Source organism: Notolepis coatsorum (genome assembly GCF_963971535.1).
Source record: "Notolepis coatsorum genome assembly, chromosome: 8".
In the NCBI taxonomy this organism is placed as follows: Eukaryota; Metazoa; Chordata; class Actinopteri; order Aulopiformes; family Paralepididae; genus Notolepis; species Notolepis coatsorum.
In genome coordinates, this window is record NC_140172.1 from 121,837,063 (window position 1) to 121,860,594 (window position 23,532).

A 23,532-nucleotide genomic window follows, 5' to 3' on the forward strand; every position below is an offset into this window, starting at 1 on the left:
TCAGTCCATACGATGGTAGAATTTCTGTTAAGAATCACGCAGGGGGCTAAGTGCGCCTTGGTTACTCGTTATTAAAACAGCGTTTTTATAGGGCAACTGGGATGGAGTTTTGTCTCTTCCGAGCGCCAGTTTACTAGGTTGTCTCGAGGAATTCTCGTTCATATCTGGGGGATGTTAACGGAATAGATCAGAACATAGGTAGAGGGGTGGGCCACGCCCTTGGGGTGGGCCACTGAGCGCGGTACAAATGGGACCGTCTGGGTGGCGCCCTCTTTTCATGTTTTAGATCGACACGCATACCTACCCCCTCTTCTGGAGTGGGCATGTGGGCGTGGTTAGGGCACGGGACTGGTTCTGGTCGCTCTGGTCCAGGTCAGTTAACCCGTTGTCCGCCCGGGTGTCACAGGGTTAGGCGTTATGGAGACCCTTTGTTAGGCTGTTGGGGTGGTCTTCTGGACCTCATCTGGTAACCCTGTGTGCTTCCCGAGCCACCGGGCCCGGTCCGAAGTAATGTTTCGTCGACCCGTAGGCCTGGAATAACCCTTTTTTGAAAACTGAAACACTTGTACTGCGGTATAGCCAGTGTATACCCGCAGGTGTGTTTTGGAGTTTTTTCTTGAGGGGTTATAGGAACAACCACCGCATGTGGTACCAAGAGGGTGGTTGATTCCCTGGTGTGTTGGAGCAGAGTCAACTCCCGGGTTACCCGGTTGAGTGTGCCCCTGCACGTTCATGACGTCTGCCAATCGTGTCAGCCTTCTCTGCCTCAACCCCTCTGGGTGGGTTTTTTTTTATGGAGGCTTTGTCATGGTGCTCCACAACGCCAGCATACGCCCCTTCCGCCGGGGGGGCTGTTTTCAGTTGACCCCTTTTTTGAGTGCTTACGGCCATGCTGACTGCCTGTGTTACAGGGTCAGTGTGCCAGGCGGTGTACTATTGGGGGGAAAGGGCCCGCTCTTGGAGGGGCCCTATCCGATACGCTGGCGATGTGGGGGGCGGTGTCACTAAGTGACCGCCTGGTGGGGTCTTGATGCCTGGCGTCATTGACCTCTCCGGGCCCCCCTTTTTCCAGGGGATCCAGTCCCTTCAGTGGGTCTGGGTCTTCCTTCGCGCTCCGCTGCTACGGCTTTGCCACGGGGTTGGTTTGCTCTTGACCCCGTGATTTTGTGGGCAGTAACAAGAGTTGTTCCATCTGTTCGTTCCTTGGTGGCATGCGGGTTGTGCGTGTGCGTAGTCGTGGGGTCAAGCCACGGTCTGCTCACCCTGTAAGTTGAGTTGCTTGAGTTCCTCTTTGCACGGTTGGATCCGTCTCCCTCCTGTCCTCCACTAGGGAGGGTATCCCTCCATTAGGGAGGGTCGGGGGGCTCGGTCCTCCCCGGTCTGATGATTGTGGGGGGCCTCAGCGGGGTACATTTGTCGAGCTTTGGCTCCCGCTCAGCTCCTCTTGTGCAGAATGATGCTGAGCGGAAGCCATAATGAAATAGAACGCAAGGTTATGTATATAACCAAGTTCTATGAATTATGGTGACGCTCAACATCAGGACGCCGCTGCGGCCCTTGATCTCGCCTTGTGGTGAAAGTTTGGAAAGGAGGCGAGTAGGTGACCACACACCTGCTTATGAAGGTAAGCGGATAGGGGTGTGGCCAGACGAATGTTGGGATGTAAAGGTACATTGTGGAATTTTTATTCAGTGCTCGTGCACGAAGTGAAGTGTGTGCAGAATGATGCTGAGTGTCACCATAATTCATAGAACTTGGTTATATACATAACCTTACGTTAACGATACAACAAGTTGCCGATGATTCTGACATCTGAGGTAATAACTTGTTTAAATGACCGGTCATAAACGAGGAGATGGCTGATCCCACACTTTGCTCCAATGTGCGTTCATGCGCTACACAGTGACATGATGACCCTTTCTTATTTTATAGTTTCCTTGATATCAGTTAATATCAGTTCCTCCAAAAGAGTTCATAGGAAAACAGACAACGCTTATGTTAAGTCGCTTCTCTTTTTTACAAAAGTTGTATGTGAAGATTCTTAGTTTTTTTTACTGTATAATTTCTAGGGGGGGATAACCGTTCATTGTACTCAATTGTATATAATCTCTGTAAAGCTACGACCAGACCACCACCACAATAAAATACAAATACTCTTCTGTTAAAACCCATTGAAACCGGGAAACACATTTGTGTGTATATGCAGGCTATATAATGCATTCTTAGCAGGCATTTTAGGTCTAAATGGGTTAAGATGGTTTTCAGTTGAGAAAGAAGAGGTGCAGTGTGATGATAATGAATGATGATGAATAGTTTTATTTTCTGTTTTTGTTTACAGATAAATCAAAAACACACATGTGTGGACTTTCAAAAGGAAAAGAAAAAAAGAAAAAATCACAAATGTACATATTCAAAGTAAGCTCACACACAAAATCCAAACTCAATGACCGAAAAAAGGAATAGGCTGAAGCACATGCTTATTTTTGCCTATCTTTTACAATTCTTAAAAACGAAATATACTTTAATATAAGAACATTATAAAATATGCTGCAAGATATACTTTTTTTTCTTTTTTTAAGAGAAAAAAGAAAAGAGAAAATAAACGTTTGATGTTTTACTCAAAACTGTACTTCTGAATTATTTTATCCTTCAGGGCCTTTTTAAATCTCCCCAGAGAGGTACACAACTTCAACCCGTCACTAAGACTATTCCACAATTTAACTCCCAAAATTGAAACACACCTAGCTTTCACATTAGTTCTTACCTTTTTATATGTTTTAAGAATACACAACCCTCTTAAATTATACGTTCCTTCTCTTGGTTCGGTGTATTAATAGTTACAGCAGACAATGCAGAAAACAAATATAAACATAAAACCTCTCCCTGGACCAGGTCCTTCTAACAACCAGGTTGAATGGTATAACATTTGCACATTTCTCTTTTTGCACATTTTCGATTTATGTACTGAAAAACTATTATTTTTATTAGGATTATCAAAATATTTTAAATAATCAGTGAGGCCAACTTTTGAAATCAGTTTTGTCTCCATCTCAGTCCATTGTGTTGAATCATCATCATCATCATCATCATCATCATCATCATCATCATCATCATCATCATCATCATCATCATCATCATCATCATCATCTTAAGAACATTGGAAATAAGAACATCAACCATACATAAAATCATGGAAAAATACACTCTTTATCCTTTACACTTTTAGAAAAACAATAGACATTTGTCAAACAGCTTCACATTTAAAACAGTCTCTCACACAAAAGCTACACAAAGTAGAAAAAAAAGAATCCCCTCCCAATTTCTTTTTTTATGCAAGAAGATTTTAAAACAAGGGAAAAGAAAAATAATATTTAAAAGAATGTCACTGCAGAGACCAGTGGCGTTAAGAGCATTTTGTGAAGAGACGATGCAGTGCTGCCATGTGCCGTCTTGTCTAAAGCTCACAGATGCTGGTCTCCACCACAAACTTGTTCTCAAAGTGACGGATCTTACGGCAGTTCAGGGCCTCGCGCTTCTGCATACCCAGGACCCGGTCTCTGCGCTGCAGCTTGTAGGTGTCCTTCCCGCGGCAGAGGCTGTCGATGAAGTAGCCCAGCTGGTCCACGTGCTCCAGGCGCTCCGTCACAACCATCTCCTCGTGGATCAGGTATGACTGAGGCAGGTAGGTGCCAGCCTTGATGTTGACCAGCAGCTCCATGAGGTCTTTGGGGGGCATGACAATGGAGGTGTTCAGGGGGATGACGTAGCACTTGTTCAGACTCAGATCCAGATACGCTGTCAGCCTCATCCGGAAGTCGTGGACGATGTCAGCGGGGTCGGTGTCGGAGAACTCGGGCACAGGGACGTTGATGAGCTCCACCTGCTCCTCCTCCAGCACGCGGATGCTCTCCTTTATCATGGTTCCAGCTCCCTCTTGCATCATGAAGTCGTCTTCGCTGTATTTAACTCCATACACAAATACCTGGCCCTCCTCCAAGATGTAGTATCTGTACAGGGCTCTGCCCACCACCCCAGACAGAATGAGGGCCAGGCCCAGGCACCAGCACATGCTCCAGCACCAGCAGCAGGCCATGGACTGACGACGAACTTGGGTGTCCTCCTCGGGAATGAGCTTCTCGATATCCTTTTTCACATCTTTCTGCGCCAGGGCAGAATGGAACGACACCTTTACCATCCTTTCCACAGCAAATCGGTAGGCAAGGCACCTTGGTTGAGAAATGCAGGTTTCAGTCTATGTTGTTTAGTCTATCTGTTCAGTACTGTTCAGTACTGTTTCAAGATGCACAATGCCCTGGCAGAGAGAATTGCTGAATATATATTATAGATACATATAGATACATTATAGATACAGGTTCGATCATGACATCATACGATGACATCACCAATGTTCTAGAACGTCCGGCTATGACATCACAAATGTTCTAGAATGTTCTATTATGACAAGACGGTTCAATGACTTTATCTAAATCCAATCAACATTTCTAATGCCCTTTCAATGTAAGGATATAAAAATAAACATATAAACATTCATATAATACCATAACCTAAATATATAGCTTTGGCTCCTCTTACTCGGCCCCTAATTGTACTTATAATCTAGAGACAATTACTAACAACTAAAAAACAAGGAGCTAAAACCAAACACTATTTTAACTGATAAGTGTCTCTGCTGCTGGATAACCAATACCTGGTGCCAGAGGTCACTAGTACATGGCACACCGCAGGGGCGTATCTAGACCCAGCACTTCAGTAGGGCACAGAAGGGCACCAAAAAAATTTGGCCGGTTTTGGCCGGTTTGTGGGCGAAAATGGGTGGATTTTGTAACTATTTTTTTTTAACTTTATTTCGGTTTTAGGGTTAGGTTAGGGTTATGTTATTTAATTATTTTGGGGAGCCAGCCCCCCAAACTCCTGAAATGCATAGAAATCTATGAAATAAATAAAACAATCTGACATTTATATTAAAAAGAGCTAGCCACCCAAACCCCTAAAATACATAGAAATCTATGCATTTTGGAACAGTTACTATATATATAGTCAAGAAAGCATTTAGTCATACTTAAAGTTTAAAGTGCTTTACTTGCATTGAACATTGCATTGAACATTGAACATTGAGGAGACATCATTAGAAAGTGTAGCACTTGTGTTAATAACAGTAACAGCTGTTTGCCACGGGCACAGTTCTAGGTTCGAATGCGACGAGTAATATGCACAATTAAAAGAATAGTAGACCAGAGGCAGAGGTATAACAATAACCGGTGTTTTAATTAAAAGCGCGCTAGATAAACAGTAATAATACATACATATGCTGGTTGAGACTTGCGGCTTTAGTCGGTTGGTTAGTCCGGTCCGTCTGGGCGATGTTGCTGGTTCGGAGGTCGAGGCGGAAAGAGGACTGGCTGCTTCTTCTTCTTCTTCTTCTAATGTTTATTGGCGGTTGGCACTAACGTGTTGGTGCATTACCGCCACCTACTGAAATTGATTTTAGAGCTAGATGGATTATGCACATGCCAATCCCTATTCTACACTACTCTATATCCTACCACTCAAACCTGTACTATTTAGAAAATTAAAAATTGCCCTATACCCCACATTCCCTGAACTCAGTCGCAACACTTCTCTTACCTCCAGCTTGATGTGGTCTCTCTCTAACCTTTCTTTTAGGATCTGTCTCTCTTCCCTATACTTACTACACTCCACTAACACATGCTCCACTGTTTCCTGCCTACCGCAATACTCACACCTACCCGTCTCATGCTTGCCCATTAACCTAAGTGTACTATTTAGCCCTGTGTGCCCTAATCTCATTCTTGATACAATCACTTCTTCCCTTGTACTCCTACCCCCACTTCTCATCTTCCCTACTGCCCTCTGGATATTATAAAACTGCCTACCTTTACTTCCTCTATCCCACTCCTCCTGCCACTTCTTTTTCATTTCATACTTAACTACACTCTTAACTTCTGCCTTGCTGTACCTCACTTCCCTACTTACTTCTACTCTACTAGCTAGCTGTTTTTATAGGAAACCAAGATGTTCCGGAACGTTCTATATGACATCATAGGATGACATCACAAAAGTTCCAGAACCTTCTATCATGACATCATACGCTGGTTCTAGACTGTTTTACGTTCTATATACAGGAAGTGGGACCTCATGGTAAAACAGGAAGTGGTAGCTCACAGATAAACAGGAACTATTTATGTTCCTATGCTAGTTATGAATCTGAACCCTGGGTTACAAAAGCACAATGTATGTTTCCATAGTTACGCAGATGACACACAATTGTACATCTCCGCTGAACCAAATGATCACACAGCTATAAACTCCATTTCCGCCTGTCTCTTAGCAATAAACAAATGGATGATGAACAACTTCCTAAAATTAAATGAGGGCAAAACTGAAATCCTACTAGTCGGTCCTATAACAAAAAGAGAAATGTTACAGAGCAATATGGGGCAACTTACTCCTTGGATCAAACCCGAAGTTACAAGTAAGTAACCTACACTGGCTTCTGGTAACATTTAGAATTGATTTCAAGGTCCTCCACCTCGTATAAACATTGTGATCATCTACTACTGGTCTATTGAAGGTTCCAAGCCAAAGTCTAAAGAAAATCAGGGATGCAGCCTTTGCTAACTATGCACCAAAGTTATGGAACACACTACCTATGGACATTAGGGAAGCTAGATCTCTTAATATTTTCAGAAATAAGCTAAAAACGTACCTCTTCACCATAGCCTTCTAATACACCCCGCTGTTGATTGTACTGTAGCACTATTTTACTCTGGCCATTCTATTGCATAATTTTACTATCTATTCTACTATTCTATTATTGCACTGTATTATTGGTGTGCAAACCAGTCAACTTACAAAAAAGAGCCTGTTGGAGGATTTCAACAAGATAAATGCAGTGCAAAATATTTCACTATAATATTTCAAAGCGAAGTAAAAAATATTATAATAATTATTTGATCATGTTAAATGATCATTTGATCATGTTAAAAAAGGGAAAATAAAAAACATTTGTTAAAAAAAAAAAAAAAAAAAAATTATCACTGGGGCACAGATGATCATCAGTAGGGCACGTGCCCTAGTGATAGTGGTCTAAATACGCCAATGGCACACCGTAGGAGGACGGTCTTTACCACCGCCTCATGCAGCTTCTTGGAGAAGACAGACCTTAGTGATGCACACGCTCACACTTATGGTCACTTTACAGAAGGAAAGGTCACTTTAAGAATAGTATAGTATAGCTTGAGATTGTAAAATATAGCATTGTATAGCAGTGTACATAAAGACCCAGTGCCTCATCCGTAGCTAACAGTGTATTGCACTACCACAGGACCTAGCATGTCCTACCATGCTCTGTAAATAACTCATGTACAGATACCGATATGCCCTACTTTGTTACTTGTTATTGCACAATGTCGTTCTATTGGATTCTTATTATATATTACTATTGTAATTATGCACATCGTTGCAGGCAAGACCCCCTGCATTTCATTGTATACTTGTATAGTCAAGTCAAGTCAAGAGTTTTATTTGTCACGGCATACAAGTATACAATGAAATGCGGGTGGTCTTGCCCGCAACGATGTGCAATACAGTAGTAACAACATATAATAGAATCCAATAAAACAACATTGTGCAATAAACAAGTAACATAGTAGGGCATATCGGTATTTGTACATAAGTTATTTACAGAGCATGGAGGACATGCTAGGTCCTTTGGTAGGGCAATACACTGTTACTGTTACTATACTATTTTTAAAGTGACCTTTCCTTAGTGGCCATAAGTGTGGGCGTGTGCAGCATGAGTGTGTGCTTGCTCATGTTAAAGTGGCTGCTAGTGTGTGAGCGTGTACAGTGTGTGTGTCGTGTGTGTGTGCTCATGTGTGCTTGTGTGTGGAGAGTTCAGTGTTCAAGGCTCTGATGGCCTGGGGGAAGAAGCTGAGCCGAAGTCTCTCTGTCCTAGTAGCTGGGGTTCGCAGGCGTCTGCCTGACCTCAGCAGCATGAACAGGCTGATGTTGGGGTGGTGTGGGTCTTTCATTATTCTGCAGGCTCTGGATTTGCACCTCTTGTTGTATAGAACCTGCAGGGGTGGTAGTGCAATACCCGTGGTATGCTCGGCTGAGCGCACCACTCTCTGTAGGGCCTTCTTGTCCTGTGCCGTGCTGTTTCCATACCAGGCAGTGATGTTTCCAGTCAAGATGCTCTCTACAGCTCCGGAGTAGAAGGACTGGAGTATCTTCCCAGATACTCTGAACTTCCTTAACTGTCTCAGATGGTAGAGGCGCTGCTTCGCCTTTTTTACGACTGAGTCTATGTGTGTTGTCCATGTCAGGTCCTTTGAGATGTGGACCCCCAGGTACTTGAAGCTGCTCACCCTGTCCACGGTAGCCCCGTTTATCCTCAGTGGTGTGTGTGTCTCCTGCTGTCCTCTCCTATAATCCACGATCAGCTCCTTGTTTTTACCAATGTTCAGGAGCAGGCTGTTGTCCTGGCACCAGCGTTCCAGTACCTCAACCTCCTCCCGGTAGGCCTTCTCGTCGTTGTCCGAGATCAGCCCCACCACCATTGTGTCGTCCGCAAACTTCACTATGGAGTTAGAGCTGAACTTGGCCACACAGTCGTGTGTGTATAGTGAGTACAGCAGGGGGCTCAGAACACAGCCCTGGGCTGACCCGATGCTCAGGGTGATGGTGTTGGAGGTCTGACCCCCCACCCTGACCGCCTGGGGCCTTTCGCTCAGAAAGTCCAGTATCCAGGCTCTCAGAGCGGAGCTCAGACCCAGCTCGATCAGCTTGTCCACCAGTCTGGTGGGGACTATGGTGTTGAACGCTGAGCTGTAGTCAATGAACAACAGTCTCACATAGCCCCCCTTCTGGCGGTCAAGGTGAGAGAGGGTGCTGTGCAGTACTTGGGATACCGCATCGTCAGTGGACCTGTTTGGCCTGTATGCAAATTGTATGCCTGTATGCCGTGACAAATAAAACTCTTGTATCTTATATCTTGTATTGTCTTTTTCTCAGTCGCCGATGCGATTGAGTCTCTGCGCCTAACCCATCCCGTCCTTGTGTGTGTGTGTGTGTCATTCATTTCCTATAGTGCTGAGTGATGTGCATGTGAATGTCCTAACCCAACCCTCTCCAATGTACAGTAAATCACTTAACCCAAGAATACACAAGACCCTCTTCTACCAAGTATGGTTTCGTCGATATTCCAATGTACAGTTTTGCTTGTACAGTTGTACAGTTTCACCCACCCCGCCTACCCATATAATTTCCTATAATTTCCTTTGTTGTGAGGGACCAGATTGGGAGACAGTAAGATATTGGTGAAAGAAAAATTGCATGTATATATGTGTTTGAAACAGTGAGGGTGAGAAATGGTCTGATCTGGCTGTAAACAAATCGTTTTTGATTTGCCTTCTTGACTAAGCTATTGATGTGATGTTTGTAAGTGAGGCCTGTGTGTCAAGAGTTACTCCAAGGTATTTATTACTAGTGCCTGTTGTCTTTAACTGTAGTGTCTGTCTGCTGTCTTCATAACCACACTGTGTGTCTGTACTTCTTTATTACATTTTTTGTATCTCCCGTCCTCCCCAATATTTTTTACTCACAGCCACCACTGACACACACATTGGGGGATGTTTTAAAAATATAATTTAACATATAATGTAATATAATAATTTGTGCTTCACCAAAACATTTTGTCAGCAGCCGCCACTGAGATACATGTGTGTGTATAAATGAATGAACCTCAGTACATATGCAATTTAACTGATAGATACACAAAATGTATTTATTTATGTTAATTTAATTGTGTTGATGTTTCCATTTCTGCAAAATAAGTATACATTTTGTTTGGTTTGGTAAACATTGCACTATGAACTATCAGTGTACTTACTGTATGTGTGTAGGGGCAGGTACAATAAGAATTTTCTTCTTCCTGTTCCTTTCGGCCATGGAATTTAGTGGATGTGTGCTTAGCAAGGCCTGTGGCCAATACATAATCGAGGACTTCTGTCTTCTCTCGTTATGAAAAACGGCGTTCCTCTATAGTAAGAGTGTACTTTTGCCATTTTTTGTTGTGATGAAGGGTTGTGTGTGTCGTTGTGATCTACAACTGGGTTAGGTTTGGTCCACAGAAGCACATATGTAAGTCTGGTACCGGGGCTCTTAAAGAGGCCCTCTCTGTTCTGTGTTTTTTCCGTGTTATTTCCGTGTTTTTTCTGTGTTTTTTCCATCTCCTCCCTGTGGCGAGGGTGGCGGGATGTAAAAATGTAAAAAAAAATTACCCTCAGCTGCGTCACGTGGGATTCATGCCAGTCTGTGTTTATTTTTTTTTAAATAAAAAGAGGAAGGAACATGAAGCACGACGGCTCCGTGTCGTTCTCCCAGACGACTTGGAGGAACAATGTCTGGTGTCTTGCTAGACTATCCATTGATGTGTTTGGGTCTCGACGCGTACATAGTGCTGGCTCAGGGTGTTTCTGTTAAGAATCACGCAGGGGGCTAAGTGCGCCTTGGTTACTCGTTATTAAAACAGCGTTTTTATAGGGCAACTGGGATGGAGTTTTGTCTCTTCCGAGCGCCAGTTTACTAGGTTGTCTCGAGGAATTCTCGTTCATATCTGGGGGATGTTAACGGAATAGATCAGAACATAGGTAGAGGGGTGGGCCACGCCCTTGGGGTGGGCCACTGAGCGCGGTACAAATGGGACCGTCTGGGTGGCGCCCTCTTTTCATGTTTTAGATCGACACGCATACCTACCCCCTCTTCTGGAGTGGGCATGTGGGCGTGGTTAGGGCACGGGACTGGTTCTGGTCGCTCTGGTCCAGGTCAGTTAACCCGTTGTCCGCCCGGGTGTCACAGGGTTAGGCGTTATGGAGACCCTTTGTTAGGCTGTTGGGGTGGTCTTCTGGACCTCATCTGGTAACCCTGTGTGCTTCCCGAGCCACCGGGCCCGGTCCGAAGTAATGTTTCGTCGACCCGTAGGCCTGGAATAACCCTTTTTTGAAAACTGAAACACTTGTACTGCGGTATAGCCAGTGTATACCCGCAGGTGTGTTTTGGAGTTTTTTCTTGAGGGGTTATAGGAACAACCACCGCATGTGGTACCAAGAGGGTGGTTGATTCCCTGGTGTGTTGGAGCAGAGTCAACTCCCGGGTTACCCGGTTGAGTGTGCCCCTGCACGTTCATGACGTCTGCCAATCGTGTCAGCCTTCTCTGCCTCAACCCCTCTGGGTGGGTTTTTTTTTATGGAGGCTTTGTCATGGTGCTCCACAACGCCAGCATACGCCCCTTCCGCCGGGGGGGCTGTTTTCAGTTGACCCCTTTTTTGAGTGCTTACGGCCATGCTGACTGCCTGTGTTACAGGGTCAGTGTGCCAGGCGGTGTACTATTGGGGGGAAAGGGCCCGCTCTTGGAGGGGCCCTATCCGATACGCTGGCGATGTGGGGGGCGGTGTCACTAAGTGACCGCCTGGTGGGGTCTTGATGCCTGGCGTCATTGACCTCTCCGGGCCCCCCTTTTTCCAGGGGATCCAGTCCCTTCAGTGGGTCTGGGTCTTCCTTCGCGCTCCGCTGCTACGGCTTTGCCACGGGGTTGGTTTGCTCTTGACCCCGTGATTTTGTGGGCAGTAACAAGAGTTGTTCCATCTGTTCGTTCCTTGGTGGCATGCGGGTTGTGCGTGTGCGTAGTCGTGGGGTCAAGCCACGGTCTGCTCACCCTGTAAGTTGAGTTGCTTGAGTTCCTCTTTGCACGGTTGGATCCGTCTCCCTCCTGTCCTCCACTAGGGAGGGTATCCCTCCATTATCGAGGGTCGGGGGGCTCGGTCCTCCCCGGTCTGATGACTGTGGGGGGCCTCAGCGGGGTACATTTGTCGAGCTTTGGCTCCCGCTCAGCTCCTCTTGTGCAGAATGATGCTGAGCGGAAGCCATAATGAAATAGAACGCAAGGTTATGTATATAACCAAGTTCTATGAATTATGGTGACGCTCAACATCAGGACGCCGCTGCGGCCCTTGATCTCGCCTTGTGGTGAAAGTTTGGAAAGGAGGCGAGTAGGTGACCACACACCTGCTTATGAAGGTAAGCGGATAGGGGTGTGGCCAGACGAATGTTGGGATGTAAAGGTACATTGTGGAATTTTTATTCAGTGCTCGTGCACGAAGTGAAGTGTGTGCAGAATGATGCTGAGTGTCACCATAATTCATAGAACTTGGTTATATACATAACCTTACGTTAACGATACAACAAGTTGCCGATGATTCTGACATCTGAGGTAATAACTTGTTTAAATGACCGGTCATAAACGAGGATGGCTGATCCCACACTTTGCTCCAATGTGCGTTCATGCGCTACACAGTGACATGATGACCCTTTCTTATTTTATAGTTTCCTTGATATCAGTTAATATCAGTTCCTCCAAAAGAGTTCATAGGAAAACAGACAACGCTTATGTTAAGTCGCTTCTCTTTTTTACAAAAGTTGTCTGTGAAGATTCTTAGTTTTTTTTACTGTATAATTTCTAGGGGGGGATAACCGTTCATTGTACTCAATTGTATATAATCTCTGTAAAGCTACGACCAGACCACCACCACAATAAAATACAAATACTCTTCTGTTAAAACCCATTGAAACCGGGAAACACATTTGTGTGTATATGCAGGCTATATAATGCATTCTTAGCAGGCATTTTAGGTCTAAATGGGTTAAGATGGTTTTCAGTTGAGAAAGAAGAGGTGCAGTGTGATGATAATGAATGATGATGAATAGTTTTATTTTCTGTTTTTGTTTACAGATAAATCAAAAACACACATGTGTGGACTTTCAAAAGGAAAAGAAAAAAAGAAAAAATCACAAATGTACATATTCAAAGTAAGCTCACACACAAAATCCAAACTCAATGACCGAAAAAAGGAATAGGCTGAAGCACATGCTTATTTTTGCCTATCTTTTACAATTCTTAAAAACGAAATATACTTTAATATAAGAACATTTTAAAATATGCTGCAAGATATACTTTTTTTTCTTTTTTTAAGAGAAAAAAGAAAAGAGAAAATAAACGTTTGATGTTTTACTCAAAACTGTACTTCTGAATTATTTTATCCTTCAGGGCCTTTTTAAATCTCCCCAGAGAGGTACACAACTTCAACCCGTCACTAAGACTATTCCACAATTTAACTCCCAAAATTGAAACACACCTAGCTTTCACATTAGTTCTTACCTTTTTATATGTTTTAAGAATACACAACCCTCTTAAATTATACGTTCCTTCTCTTGGTTCGGTGTATTAATAGTTACAGCAGACAATGCAGAAAACAAATATAAACATAAAACCTCTCCCTGGACCAGGTCCTTCTAACAACCAGGTTGAATGGTATAACATTTGCACATTTCTCTTTTTGCACATTTTCGATTTATGTACTGAAAAACGATAGGTTATGTAGATAACCTAGTTATATTAGTATTGGCTAAGCTCCCGCTCTGAGCCTTACGAGATACTCTATATCGCCTGTGATACCTAATGTATCTCCCACGAACAAAAACACATGCACCCCACCTGTATGGGGCCCCGCCCCTTATGGTGGTACCACCCATATAATCATGACTCTGGTCATGACACACCCTTCCTCGCCAAAAACCCGTCCCAGGAAAAGATCCCTCAAGAGGGAACTCAGGGCGCGCAGAGCGGGAGCTTAGCCAATACTAATATAACTAGGTTATCTACATAACCTATCGTTATATTTCGTATTGCATCGCTCCCGCTCTGAGCCTTACGAGATAATGGGGAAGAGCGGGTGCGAGACCCGACAGATGTACCCCCTGAGGACCCGTAAGCCCACATCAAGGGGTGCGGGGAGCCCTGTCACCCCATCCTTCCTAACGAAGGGGGGGCGCAGTCAACTCCACCTGAATGCGAACAAGAGGGAGCCAGAACCCCTTGAACACACCGTACAGGCGGAACCACGTGTGACTCAACACACTGCGGCCCATACCCATACACTCCCGCTACCCGACCAAAGGACGGGAAGCAGGAAAGGCCACAGACCCCAGAACCGCCTGGGAGACAGAACCCCCGGTCATGTCCATGAGGTAAAACCTTACAAAGGGGCCCGGTGAGGACCATGAAGCTGCAGCACAGATGTCCTCCACCGAGGCCCCACCCAGGAGAGCGGCAGAGGCAGCCACCCCACGAGTGGAGTGCGCCCTGACGCCCCCAGGGGGATCCTGCCCAGCCAACGTGTAGCAGAGGGCAATACCCTCGCACAACCAATGGGACAGGCGCTGCTTCGACAGTGCCTTACCAGCACGAGCCCCACCGTAACAGACAAAAAGCTGGTCGGTAACCCTGAAGTCCTGAGTACGGCTGAGGTAAAACCCCAAAGCACGGACTGGACATGACAGGTGAAGGCCCGCATCTAACTCACTAGTGTGAGGAGGAGGACGAAAAGCCTGAACCACAATATCCCGGGAGCGGAAGGAACTCCGGATATTCTTAGGCACGAAAGCAGGATTAGGTCGCAGAGTGGCACCGCAATCGGTCCGAAAAGACAGGCACTCTGGACGTACCGAGAGAGCACAGAGCTCACCCACGCGTTTAGCGGAAGTGACAGCCAGTAGGAACGCGGTCTTGAAAGACAGCCGTCCCAACGGCGCCTGCTCGAGCGGCTCAAACGGGGCCAAGGACAACCGACCGAGGACCAATTGAAGATCCCAAGTCGGAGCCAAGGAGCGTTGCACCGGCTTAACGCGTCGAGCGCCAAGCAGGAAACGCTTCACAAGAGGGTGGCTGAACAAGACATCCCCCTCAAATCCCTCATGATAGGAGGATATAGCTGCTGCATATACCCTCACTGTCGAAGCCGACAGACTATCAAGGAGAGACTGGAGATAACCCAGAACAGCATCCAGGGGGCAGGAGACTGGGTCCCAGCCCCCCCCCTTACACCATTCTTGGAACGCACGCCACCTGCCCGCGTAAACCGCGACAGTGGAGGGAGCATGCGCACACCGGATGGTATCAACCACTGCGGGATCCATCCTCTCCAGACTCACCCTCCCACCAGCCACACCACCAGGCGTTGACCCAACACCGGAGGCTGGACAAGCACTCCGTTGTGCTGCGAGAGGGCCGTCGCTGACCACGGAATGACCCAAGGAGGAGCGACCAGAAGCTGGATTAAGACCGGGAATTACACTGACGTGCCCTGGTCCGGCGCGACCAGGATCACCGTCCTGCGCTCCCTCCGTATCCGCTCCAACAGCTGACTCAACAGCTGTACAGGAGGGAAGGCGTACAGAAGACCGGGCGGCCACGGAAAGGTCGAGAAGGCATCCACCCCCAAGGGGGGATGATCCGCTCGACTGAGCGAGAACCACAAGGGGCACTTGTGAGAACGTCGGCACGCAAACAGATCTACCGAGGCCTCCCCGAACCGATCCCAGATCTGTCTGACTATGTCGGGGCGGAGTTCCCACTCGTCGTGACGAGGACCGCCCCGAGACATTATATCCGCCGCCACATTTTCCGTACCAGGAACGTGGAGCGCCCGCAGACTGCGCAGCCTGCGGGATGCCCATAGCAACAGTTCGCGCGCCACCCGGAGCAGGCGGGCGGAACGAGTCCCACCCTGCCTGTTGATATACGCCGCCGCCGTCACATTGTCCGTCCTGATCAAAACATGCTGGCCTACCACCAGGTGGCCGAGCCGTTTGAGGACCAGGAGGACCGCCTTCAACTCCAACACATTGATATGCAGGACAGCTGGGTCGGCATGACCCGTCCAGCTGCCCCCCACTGCGTGGGTCCGAAACGCCCCTCCCCAACCTGTGAGAGAGGCGTCGGTGAAAACCGTGACGTGGGAGCCTCTGCTGCCCATGGGGACCCCAGCGGAGAGGATACCCAGCCTCCCCCAGTGGGCGAGATCCCCCCATATCGACAAAGGAACCGTCAACCGTCTCCCTTTGCCCCACACCGGATCTATTCTCAAAGAGAGAAACCACCTCTGTATCCGCCTCATAAAGAGGAGGCCAAGAGGAACCACCGTGTGGGCCGCCGACATAAGGCCCAGCAGACGCATCACCTGCAGCGCCGTAACCGTCCCTCCCAGACGGAAACCCCCGAGCGCGTGACGGAGATCCCCCCGACGCTGCTCCGAGAGGGTCGCAAGCATGGGCTTCGACCTCAATGTCAAGCCCAAGTACTCCACCTGTTGACTGGGAAGAGGGGTACTCTTCTTCCAATTCACAGCAAAACCCAGGCTGGTGAGGAATTCCACCACCAGTCGAGTATGAGACCTGGCAACCTCCTCTGAACGGCTGAGGAGCAGAATGTCGTCGAGATAGAACAAAACTCGTATCCCCCGACGACGTAAAGGCCCCAGAGCAGCCGCCACGCACTTGGTGAATGTGCGGGGAGCCAGAGAATAACCGAACGGCATTCTGTGGTACTCGTACGCTACGCCCTGAAACAGGAACCGTAGGAACTTCCTGTGAGGAGGGAAAATGGGTATGTGAAAATACGCATCCTTCAGGTCTATGGAGGTGAACCAGTCCCCCCTCCTGACAGCAAGCAGAAGGAGTCGGACGGTCAACATCCTGAATGGTCTCACTACAATCAACCGATTGAACATGGACAGATTCAGTATAGGTCTGACCCCCCCAGTTTTCTTGGGCACCAGAAAATAACGGGAGTAGACGCCTGACATTGCGTCCTCTCTCGGGACCACAACGACGGCCTGCTTCGCCAACAGAGATCGAATCTCGTCGGCCAGGGCTGTCACCGCGCCCGACCCTAACAATAGGGTCGGCACCAAACCTGAGAACGGAGGATGGGGCCGCGCAAACTGCAAAACCAGCCCCGCCTCTAACGTTCTCCTCATCCACCGATTCAAGGGACATTCCCGTCGCCATATGTGAATATAATCCCACAGCGCCCCCGCCGTCAACTGACGCTGGGCCGCAAGGAACAGCAGATAATTGGCCCGGTCCCCCCCGTCGTGCAAAGCACCCAAGGGGGGACCCCGACAGAAAGGGCCGGTTTGATACGGGAGGAGCGGTCATCAAACTTGTGGACACACACTCACCCCCTGAACACCCCTCCAGCACACGCTGAGGAGCCGTTCCGCAGCCAGACACGCAAGGCCTGAGGACCCCATGGGCTCCTACACGCCGAAGCCCTGCAGTGATATTGCTACCACTCAAATCACGCCAGCCTCTCCTTTGCAGACCACTGCCGGTTTGACGGGAGTGGGAGGCGACAGCGCGATACCCCGCCTGGCGAGGGCGACGCCGGGGTAACCCCTGCTGAGCATTCAACAGAAGAGGCACCGAGTCCCCCTGCTGACCACTGAAGCCAGTGGCAGCTGCAACACCAGGTTCCACCCACCCACAACCTGCGGTGTAGGAACCACGCGACGACGGAACATTCTCACGGACAGACCCAGGCTCAGCCATCAACTGGGTGTCAGCCCCTGTCTCCATGAGAAGTGAAGAATGGGGCCGCATACGCTTCAAAGAAGGTTCGCGGCCCGCAGCCAAAGGAGAACGCTCAAAGCCCCGCTTCTGGGGATACCAGAGAGAGGACCGAACGGGGAGCGGGCTGCTCGCGGCAAAATGACGACGGGGTGGTTTACCAACCCCGAAATCACCAAAAATGGCCGATCCCTCGGCCGCCAAGACTGTCGGCCTTGCGAAACCCTGTCGATTCTCCAACCAGGGCACCACTGGCGGGGGAAACATGGCCGCCTGTCGAGGATCTCGCCACAGTCGTTGATGAGACCGTGCTCCCACCCCTGGCTGCACAGCGTGAGGCGGTGTAGGACCCGAATCAAAAACCGCCTGCGCCTCCACAGAACGCCCAAAAAGACTATCTGTGGAAAAAGGAGTCGTGAGGAGAGAAAACCTATCCTCTTCCCCAAGAGGAGACTGCTCCAACCAAAGATGCCTAACAACCAAAGTCGATAGCATCCGAATCCTCCCCGCAGTTATAGCTTGCGACTGAGTCAAGATCTCTATAACACCACAAACATGAATCACGTTCATAGTGTCGGTTGGACTCAAAGACCTACAACCCGACGCCATCTTGGATAGGAAAGTAGCCAGCTGAGCCACAACACTGGCCGCCGCTAAATGCCATCCTGCAGCAGTATACCACTCATTCGTCCATACTGCCACCCTCCGAGCCGACATGCTATCAAGCAACGGCCGGGCGGAACGTCGTTCATCCCCGCCTGGGCACAACAAAGAAGCTACCTGGCTACTTAGCCAAGGTACCCCCGGGCTGCACCCCGTCATCAGCCCCTTCACCCGCAAAAAAGGTAAATAGAGCTCAGCGAACCCCCCCACACCCACCACCGACTGACCTTCATCAATGAAGGTGGCAAGAGGAGGGAAAAGCGGAATCCCGCGGCGGGGATTATTAGACATTCCAGCGTCAACATCAGCGTTAGCAGAAGAAGCAGCAGTAGCATTAGCATTAGCAGTAGCAGTAGCATTAGCGTCAACAGCATGTTCCAGGATCGCCAAGACATCGCCCACTACAGTGGAACGATCGCCAAGCCGCCCCGGCCCTGGTGCCGAAACATACTCCACAGCACGACCAACACCGACATCGACTCCTACTGACAAAGACCTCACCTTTGTACAAGCCGACCCGATAGCCAAACCTTGTACGCTGCCCCTCGGTCCGTCGCCGTCAGCCGAGGAACCACCAGCATAGGTCTGCGTCGTCGAAACAAGCTCCGGAGAATCCAGGGAAACACAATCCTCCGGTAAGCCCTCAACATTATTAATCTTCCTTAATCTTTTCATTCCGCTAGCTCGCATGGTGCATAGCATCCAGTACGCTGGGACGAAAATAGAGGAAGGGTGTGTCATGACCAGAGTCATGATTATATGGGTGGTACCACCATAAGGGGCGGGGCCCCATACAGGTGGGGTGCATGTGTTTTTGTTCGTGGGAGATACATTAGGTATCACAGGCGATATAGAGTATCTCGTAAGGCTCAGAGCGGGAGCGATGCAATACGAAATATAACTATTATTTTTATTAGGATTATCAAAATATTTTAAATAATCAGTGAGGCCAACTTTTGAAATCAGTTTTGTCTCCATCTCAGTCCATTGTGTTGAATCATCATCATCATCAGCATCATCATCATCATCATCATCATCATCATCATCATCATCATCATCATCATCTTAAGAACATTGGAAATAAGAACATCAACCATACATAAAATCATGGAAAAATACACTCTTTATCCTTTACACTTTTAGAAAAACAATAGACATTTGTCAAACAGCTTCACATTTAAAACAGTCTCTCACACAAAAGCTACACAAAGTAGAAAAAAAAGAATCCCCTCCCAATTTATTTTTTTATGCAAGAAGATTTTAAAACAAGGGAAAAGAAAAATAATATTTAAAAGAATGTCACTGCAGAGACCAGTGGCGTTAAGAGCATTTTGTGAAGAGACGATGCAGTGCTGCCATGTGCCGTCTTGTCTAAAGCTCACAGATGCTGGTCTCCACCACAAACTTGTTCTCAAAGTGACGGATCTTACGGCAGTTCAGGGCCTCGCGCTTCTGCATACCCAGGACCCGGTCTCTGCGCTGCAGCTTGTAGGTGTCCTTCCCGCGGCAGAGGCTGTCGATGAAGTAGCCCAGCTGGTCCACGTGCTCCAGGCGCTCCGTCACAATCATCTCCTCGTGGATCAGGTATGACTGAGGCAGGTAGGTGCCAGCCTTGATGTTGACCAGCAGCTCCATGAGGTCTTTGGGGGGCATGACAATGGAGGTGTTCAGGGGGATGACGTAGCACTTGTTCAGACTCAGATCCAGATACGCTGTCAGCCTCATCCGGAAGTCGTGGACGATGTCAGCGGGGTCGGTGTCGGAGAACTCGGGCACAGGGACGTTGATGAGCTCCACCTGCTCCTCCTCCAGCACGCGGATGCTCTCCTTTATCATGGTTCCAGCTCCCTCTTGCATCATGAAGTCGTCTTCGCTGTATTTAACTCCATACACAAATACCTGGCCCTCCTCCAAGGTGTAGTATCTGTACAGGGCTCTGCCCACCACCCCAGACAGAATGAGGGCCAGGCCCAGGCACCAGCACATGCTCCAGCACCAGAACCAGGCCATGGACTGACGACGCACTTGGGTGTCCTCCTCGGGAATGAGCTTCTCGATATCCTTTTTCACATCTTTCTGCGCCAGGGCAGAATGGAACGACACCTTTACCATCCTTTCCACAGCAAATCGGTAGGCAAGGCACCTTGGTTGAGAAATGCAGGTTTCAGTCTATGTTGTTTAGTCTATCTGTTCAGTACTGTTCAGTACTGTTTCAAGATGCACAATGCCCTGGCAGAGAGAATTGCTGAATATATATTATAGATACATATAGATACATTATAGATACAGGTTCGATCATGACATCATACGATGACATCACCAATGTTCTAGAACGTTCGGCTATAACATCACAAATGTTCTAGAATGTTCTATTATGACAAGACGGTTCAATGATTTTATCTAAATCCAATCAACATTTCTAATGCCCTTTCAATGTAAGGATATAAAAATAAACATATAAACATTCATATAATACCATAACCTAAATATATAGCTTTGGCTCTTCTTACTCGGCCCCTAATTGTACTTATAATCTAGAGACAATTACTAACAACTAAAAAACAAGGAGCTAAAACCAAACACTATTTTAACTGATAAGTGTCTCTGCTGCTGGATAACCAATACCTGGTGCCAGAGGTCACTAGTACATGGCACACCGTAGGAGGACGGTCTTTACCACCGCCTCATGCAGCTTCTTGGAGAAGACAGACCTTAGTGATGCACACGCTCACACTTATGGTCACTTTACAGAAGGAAAGGTCACTTTAAGAATAGTATAGTATAGCTTGAGATTGTAAAATATAGCATTGTATAGCACATACACATAAATGCACATGTACATAAAGACCCAGTGCCTCATCCGTAGCTAACAGTGTATTGCACTACCACAGGACCTAGCATGTCCTACCATGCTCTGTAAATAACTCATGTACAGATACCGATATGCCCTACTTTGTTACTTGTTATTGCACAATGTCGTTCTATTGGATTCTTATTATATATTACTATTGTAATTATGCACATCGTTGCAGGCAAGACCCCCTGCATTTCATTGTATACTTGTATAGTCAAGTCAAGTCAAGAGTTTTATTTGTCACGGCATACAAGTATACAATGAAATGCGGGTGGTCTTGCCCGCAACGATGTGCAATACAGTAGTAACAACATATAATAGAATCCAATAAAACAACATTGTGCAATAAACAAGTAACATAGTAGGGCATATCGGTATTTGTACATAAGTTATTTACAGAGCATGGAGGACATGCTAGGTCCTTTGGTAGGGCAATACACTGTTACTGTTACTATACTATTTTTAAAGTGACCTTTCCTTAGTGGCCATAAGTGTGGGCGTGTGCAGCATGAGTGTGTGCTTGCTCATGTTAAAGTGGCTGCTAGTGTGTGAGCGTGTACAGTGTGTGTGTCGTGTGTGTGCTCATGTGTGCTTGTGTGTGGAGAGTTCAGTGTTCAAGGCTCTGATGGCCTGGGGGAAGAAGCTGAGCCGAAGTCTCTCTGTCCTAGTAGCTGGGGTTCGCAGGCGTCTGCCTGACCTCAGCAGCATGAACAGGCTGATGTTGGGGTGGTGTGGGTCTTTCATTATTCTGCAGGCTCTGGATTTGCACCTCTTGTTGTATAGAACCTGCAGGGGTGGTAGTGCAATACCCGTGGTATGCTCGGCTGAGCGCACCACTCTCTGTAGGGCCTTCTTGTCCTGTGCCGTGCTGTTTCCATACCAGGCAGTGATGTTTCCAGTCAAGATGCTCTCTACAGCTCCGGAGTAGAAGGACTGGAGTATCTTCCCAGATACTCTGAACTTCCTTAACTGTCTCAGATGGTAGAGGCGCTGCTTCGCCTTTTTTACGACTGAGTCTATGTGTGTTGTCCATGTCAGGTCCTTTGAGATGTGGACCCCCAGGTACTTGAAGCTGCTCACCCTGTCCACGGTAGCCCCGTTTATCCTCAGTGGTGTGTGTGTCTCCTGCTGTCCTCTCCTATAATCCACGATCAGCTCCTTGGTTTTACCAATGTTCAGGAGCAGGCTGTTGTCCTGGCACCAGCGTTCCAGTACCTCAACCTCCTCCCGGTAGGCCTTCTCGTCGTTGTCCGAGATCAGCCCCACCACCATTGTGTCGTCCGCAAACTTCACTATGGAGTTAGAGCTGAACTTGGCCACACAGTCGTGTGTGTATAGTGAGTACAGCAGGGGGCTCAGAACACAGCCCTGGGGGGACCCGATGCTCAGGGTGATGGTGTTGGAGGTCTGACCCCCCACCCTGACCGCCTGGGGCCTTTCGCTCAGAAAGTCCAGTATCCAGGCTCTCAGAGCGGAGCTCAGACCCAGCTCGATCAGCTTGTCCACCAGTCTGGTGGGGACTATGGTGTTGAACGCTGAGCTGTAGTCAATGAACAACAGTCTCACATAGCCCCCCTTCTGGCGGTCAAGGTGAGAGAGGGTGCTGTGCAGTACTTGGGATACCGCATCGTCAGTGGACCTGTTTGGCCTGTATGCAAATTGTATGCCTGTATGCCGTGACAAATAAAACTCTTGTATCTTATATCTTGTATTGTCTTTTTCTCAGTCGCCGATGCGATTGAGTCTCTGCGCCTAACCCATCCTGTCCTTGTGTGTGTGTGTGTCATTCATTTCCTATAGTGCTGAGTGATGTGCATGTGAATGTCCTAACCCAACCCTCTCCAATGTACAGTAAATCACTTAACCCAAGAATACACAAGACCCTCTTCTACCAAGTATGGTTTCGTCGATATTCCAATGTACAGTTTTGCTTGTACAGTTGTACAGTTTCACCCACCCCGCCTACCGATATAATTTCCTATAATTTCCTTTGTTGTGAGGGACCAGATTGGGAGACAGTAAGATATTGGTGAAAGAAAAATTGCATGTATATATGTGTTTGAAACAGTGAGGGTGAGAAATGGTCTGATCTGGCTGTAAACAAATAGTTTTTGATTTGCCTTCTTGACTAAGCTATTGATGTGATGTTTGTAAGTGAGGCCTGTGTGTCAAGAGTTACTCCAAGGTATTTATTACTAGTGCCTGTTGTCTTTAACTGTAGTGTCTGTCTGCTGTCTTCATAACCACACTGTGTGTCTGTACTTCTTTATTACATTTTTTGTATCTCCCGTCCTCCCCAATATTTTTTACTCACAGCCACCACTGACACACACATTGGGGGATGTTTTAAAAATATAATTTAACATATAATGTAATATAATAATTTGTGCTTCACCAAAAAATTTGGTCAGCAGCCGCCACTGAGATACATGTGTGTGTATAAATGAATGAACCTCAGTACATATGCAATTTAACTGATAGATACACAAAATGTATTTATTTATGTT

At 47.4% G+C, this 23,532-nt stretch overlaps 2 protein-coding genes across 2 annotated transcripts; both read right to left on the reverse strand.

The window, feature by feature from the left end:
• Window positions 1-3,454: 3,454 nt before the first annotated feature.
• Window positions 3,455-4,195, reverse strand: LOC311232935 (integral membrane protein 2B-like; the record flags this gene model as incomplete). The annotated part of the gene is made up of 1 exon (XM_084319768.1): window positions 3,455-4,195. One exon carries the CDS (start codon window positions 4,193-4,195, stop codon window positions 3,455-3,457), a length of 741 nt encoding a protein of 246 aa, XP_084175894.1.
• A 15,347-nt stretch (window positions 4,196-19,542) lies between these two features.
• On the reverse strand, window positions 19,543-20,283 carry LOC311232938 (integral membrane protein 2B-like; the record flags this gene model as incomplete). The annotated part of the gene is made up of 1 exon (XM_084319771.1): window positions 19,543-20,283. One exon carries the CDS (start codon window positions 20,281-20,283, stop codon window positions 19,543-19,545), a length of 741 nt encoding a protein of 246 aa, XP_084175897.1.
• Between the last annotated feature and the right edge of the window lie 3,249 nt (window positions 20,284-23,532).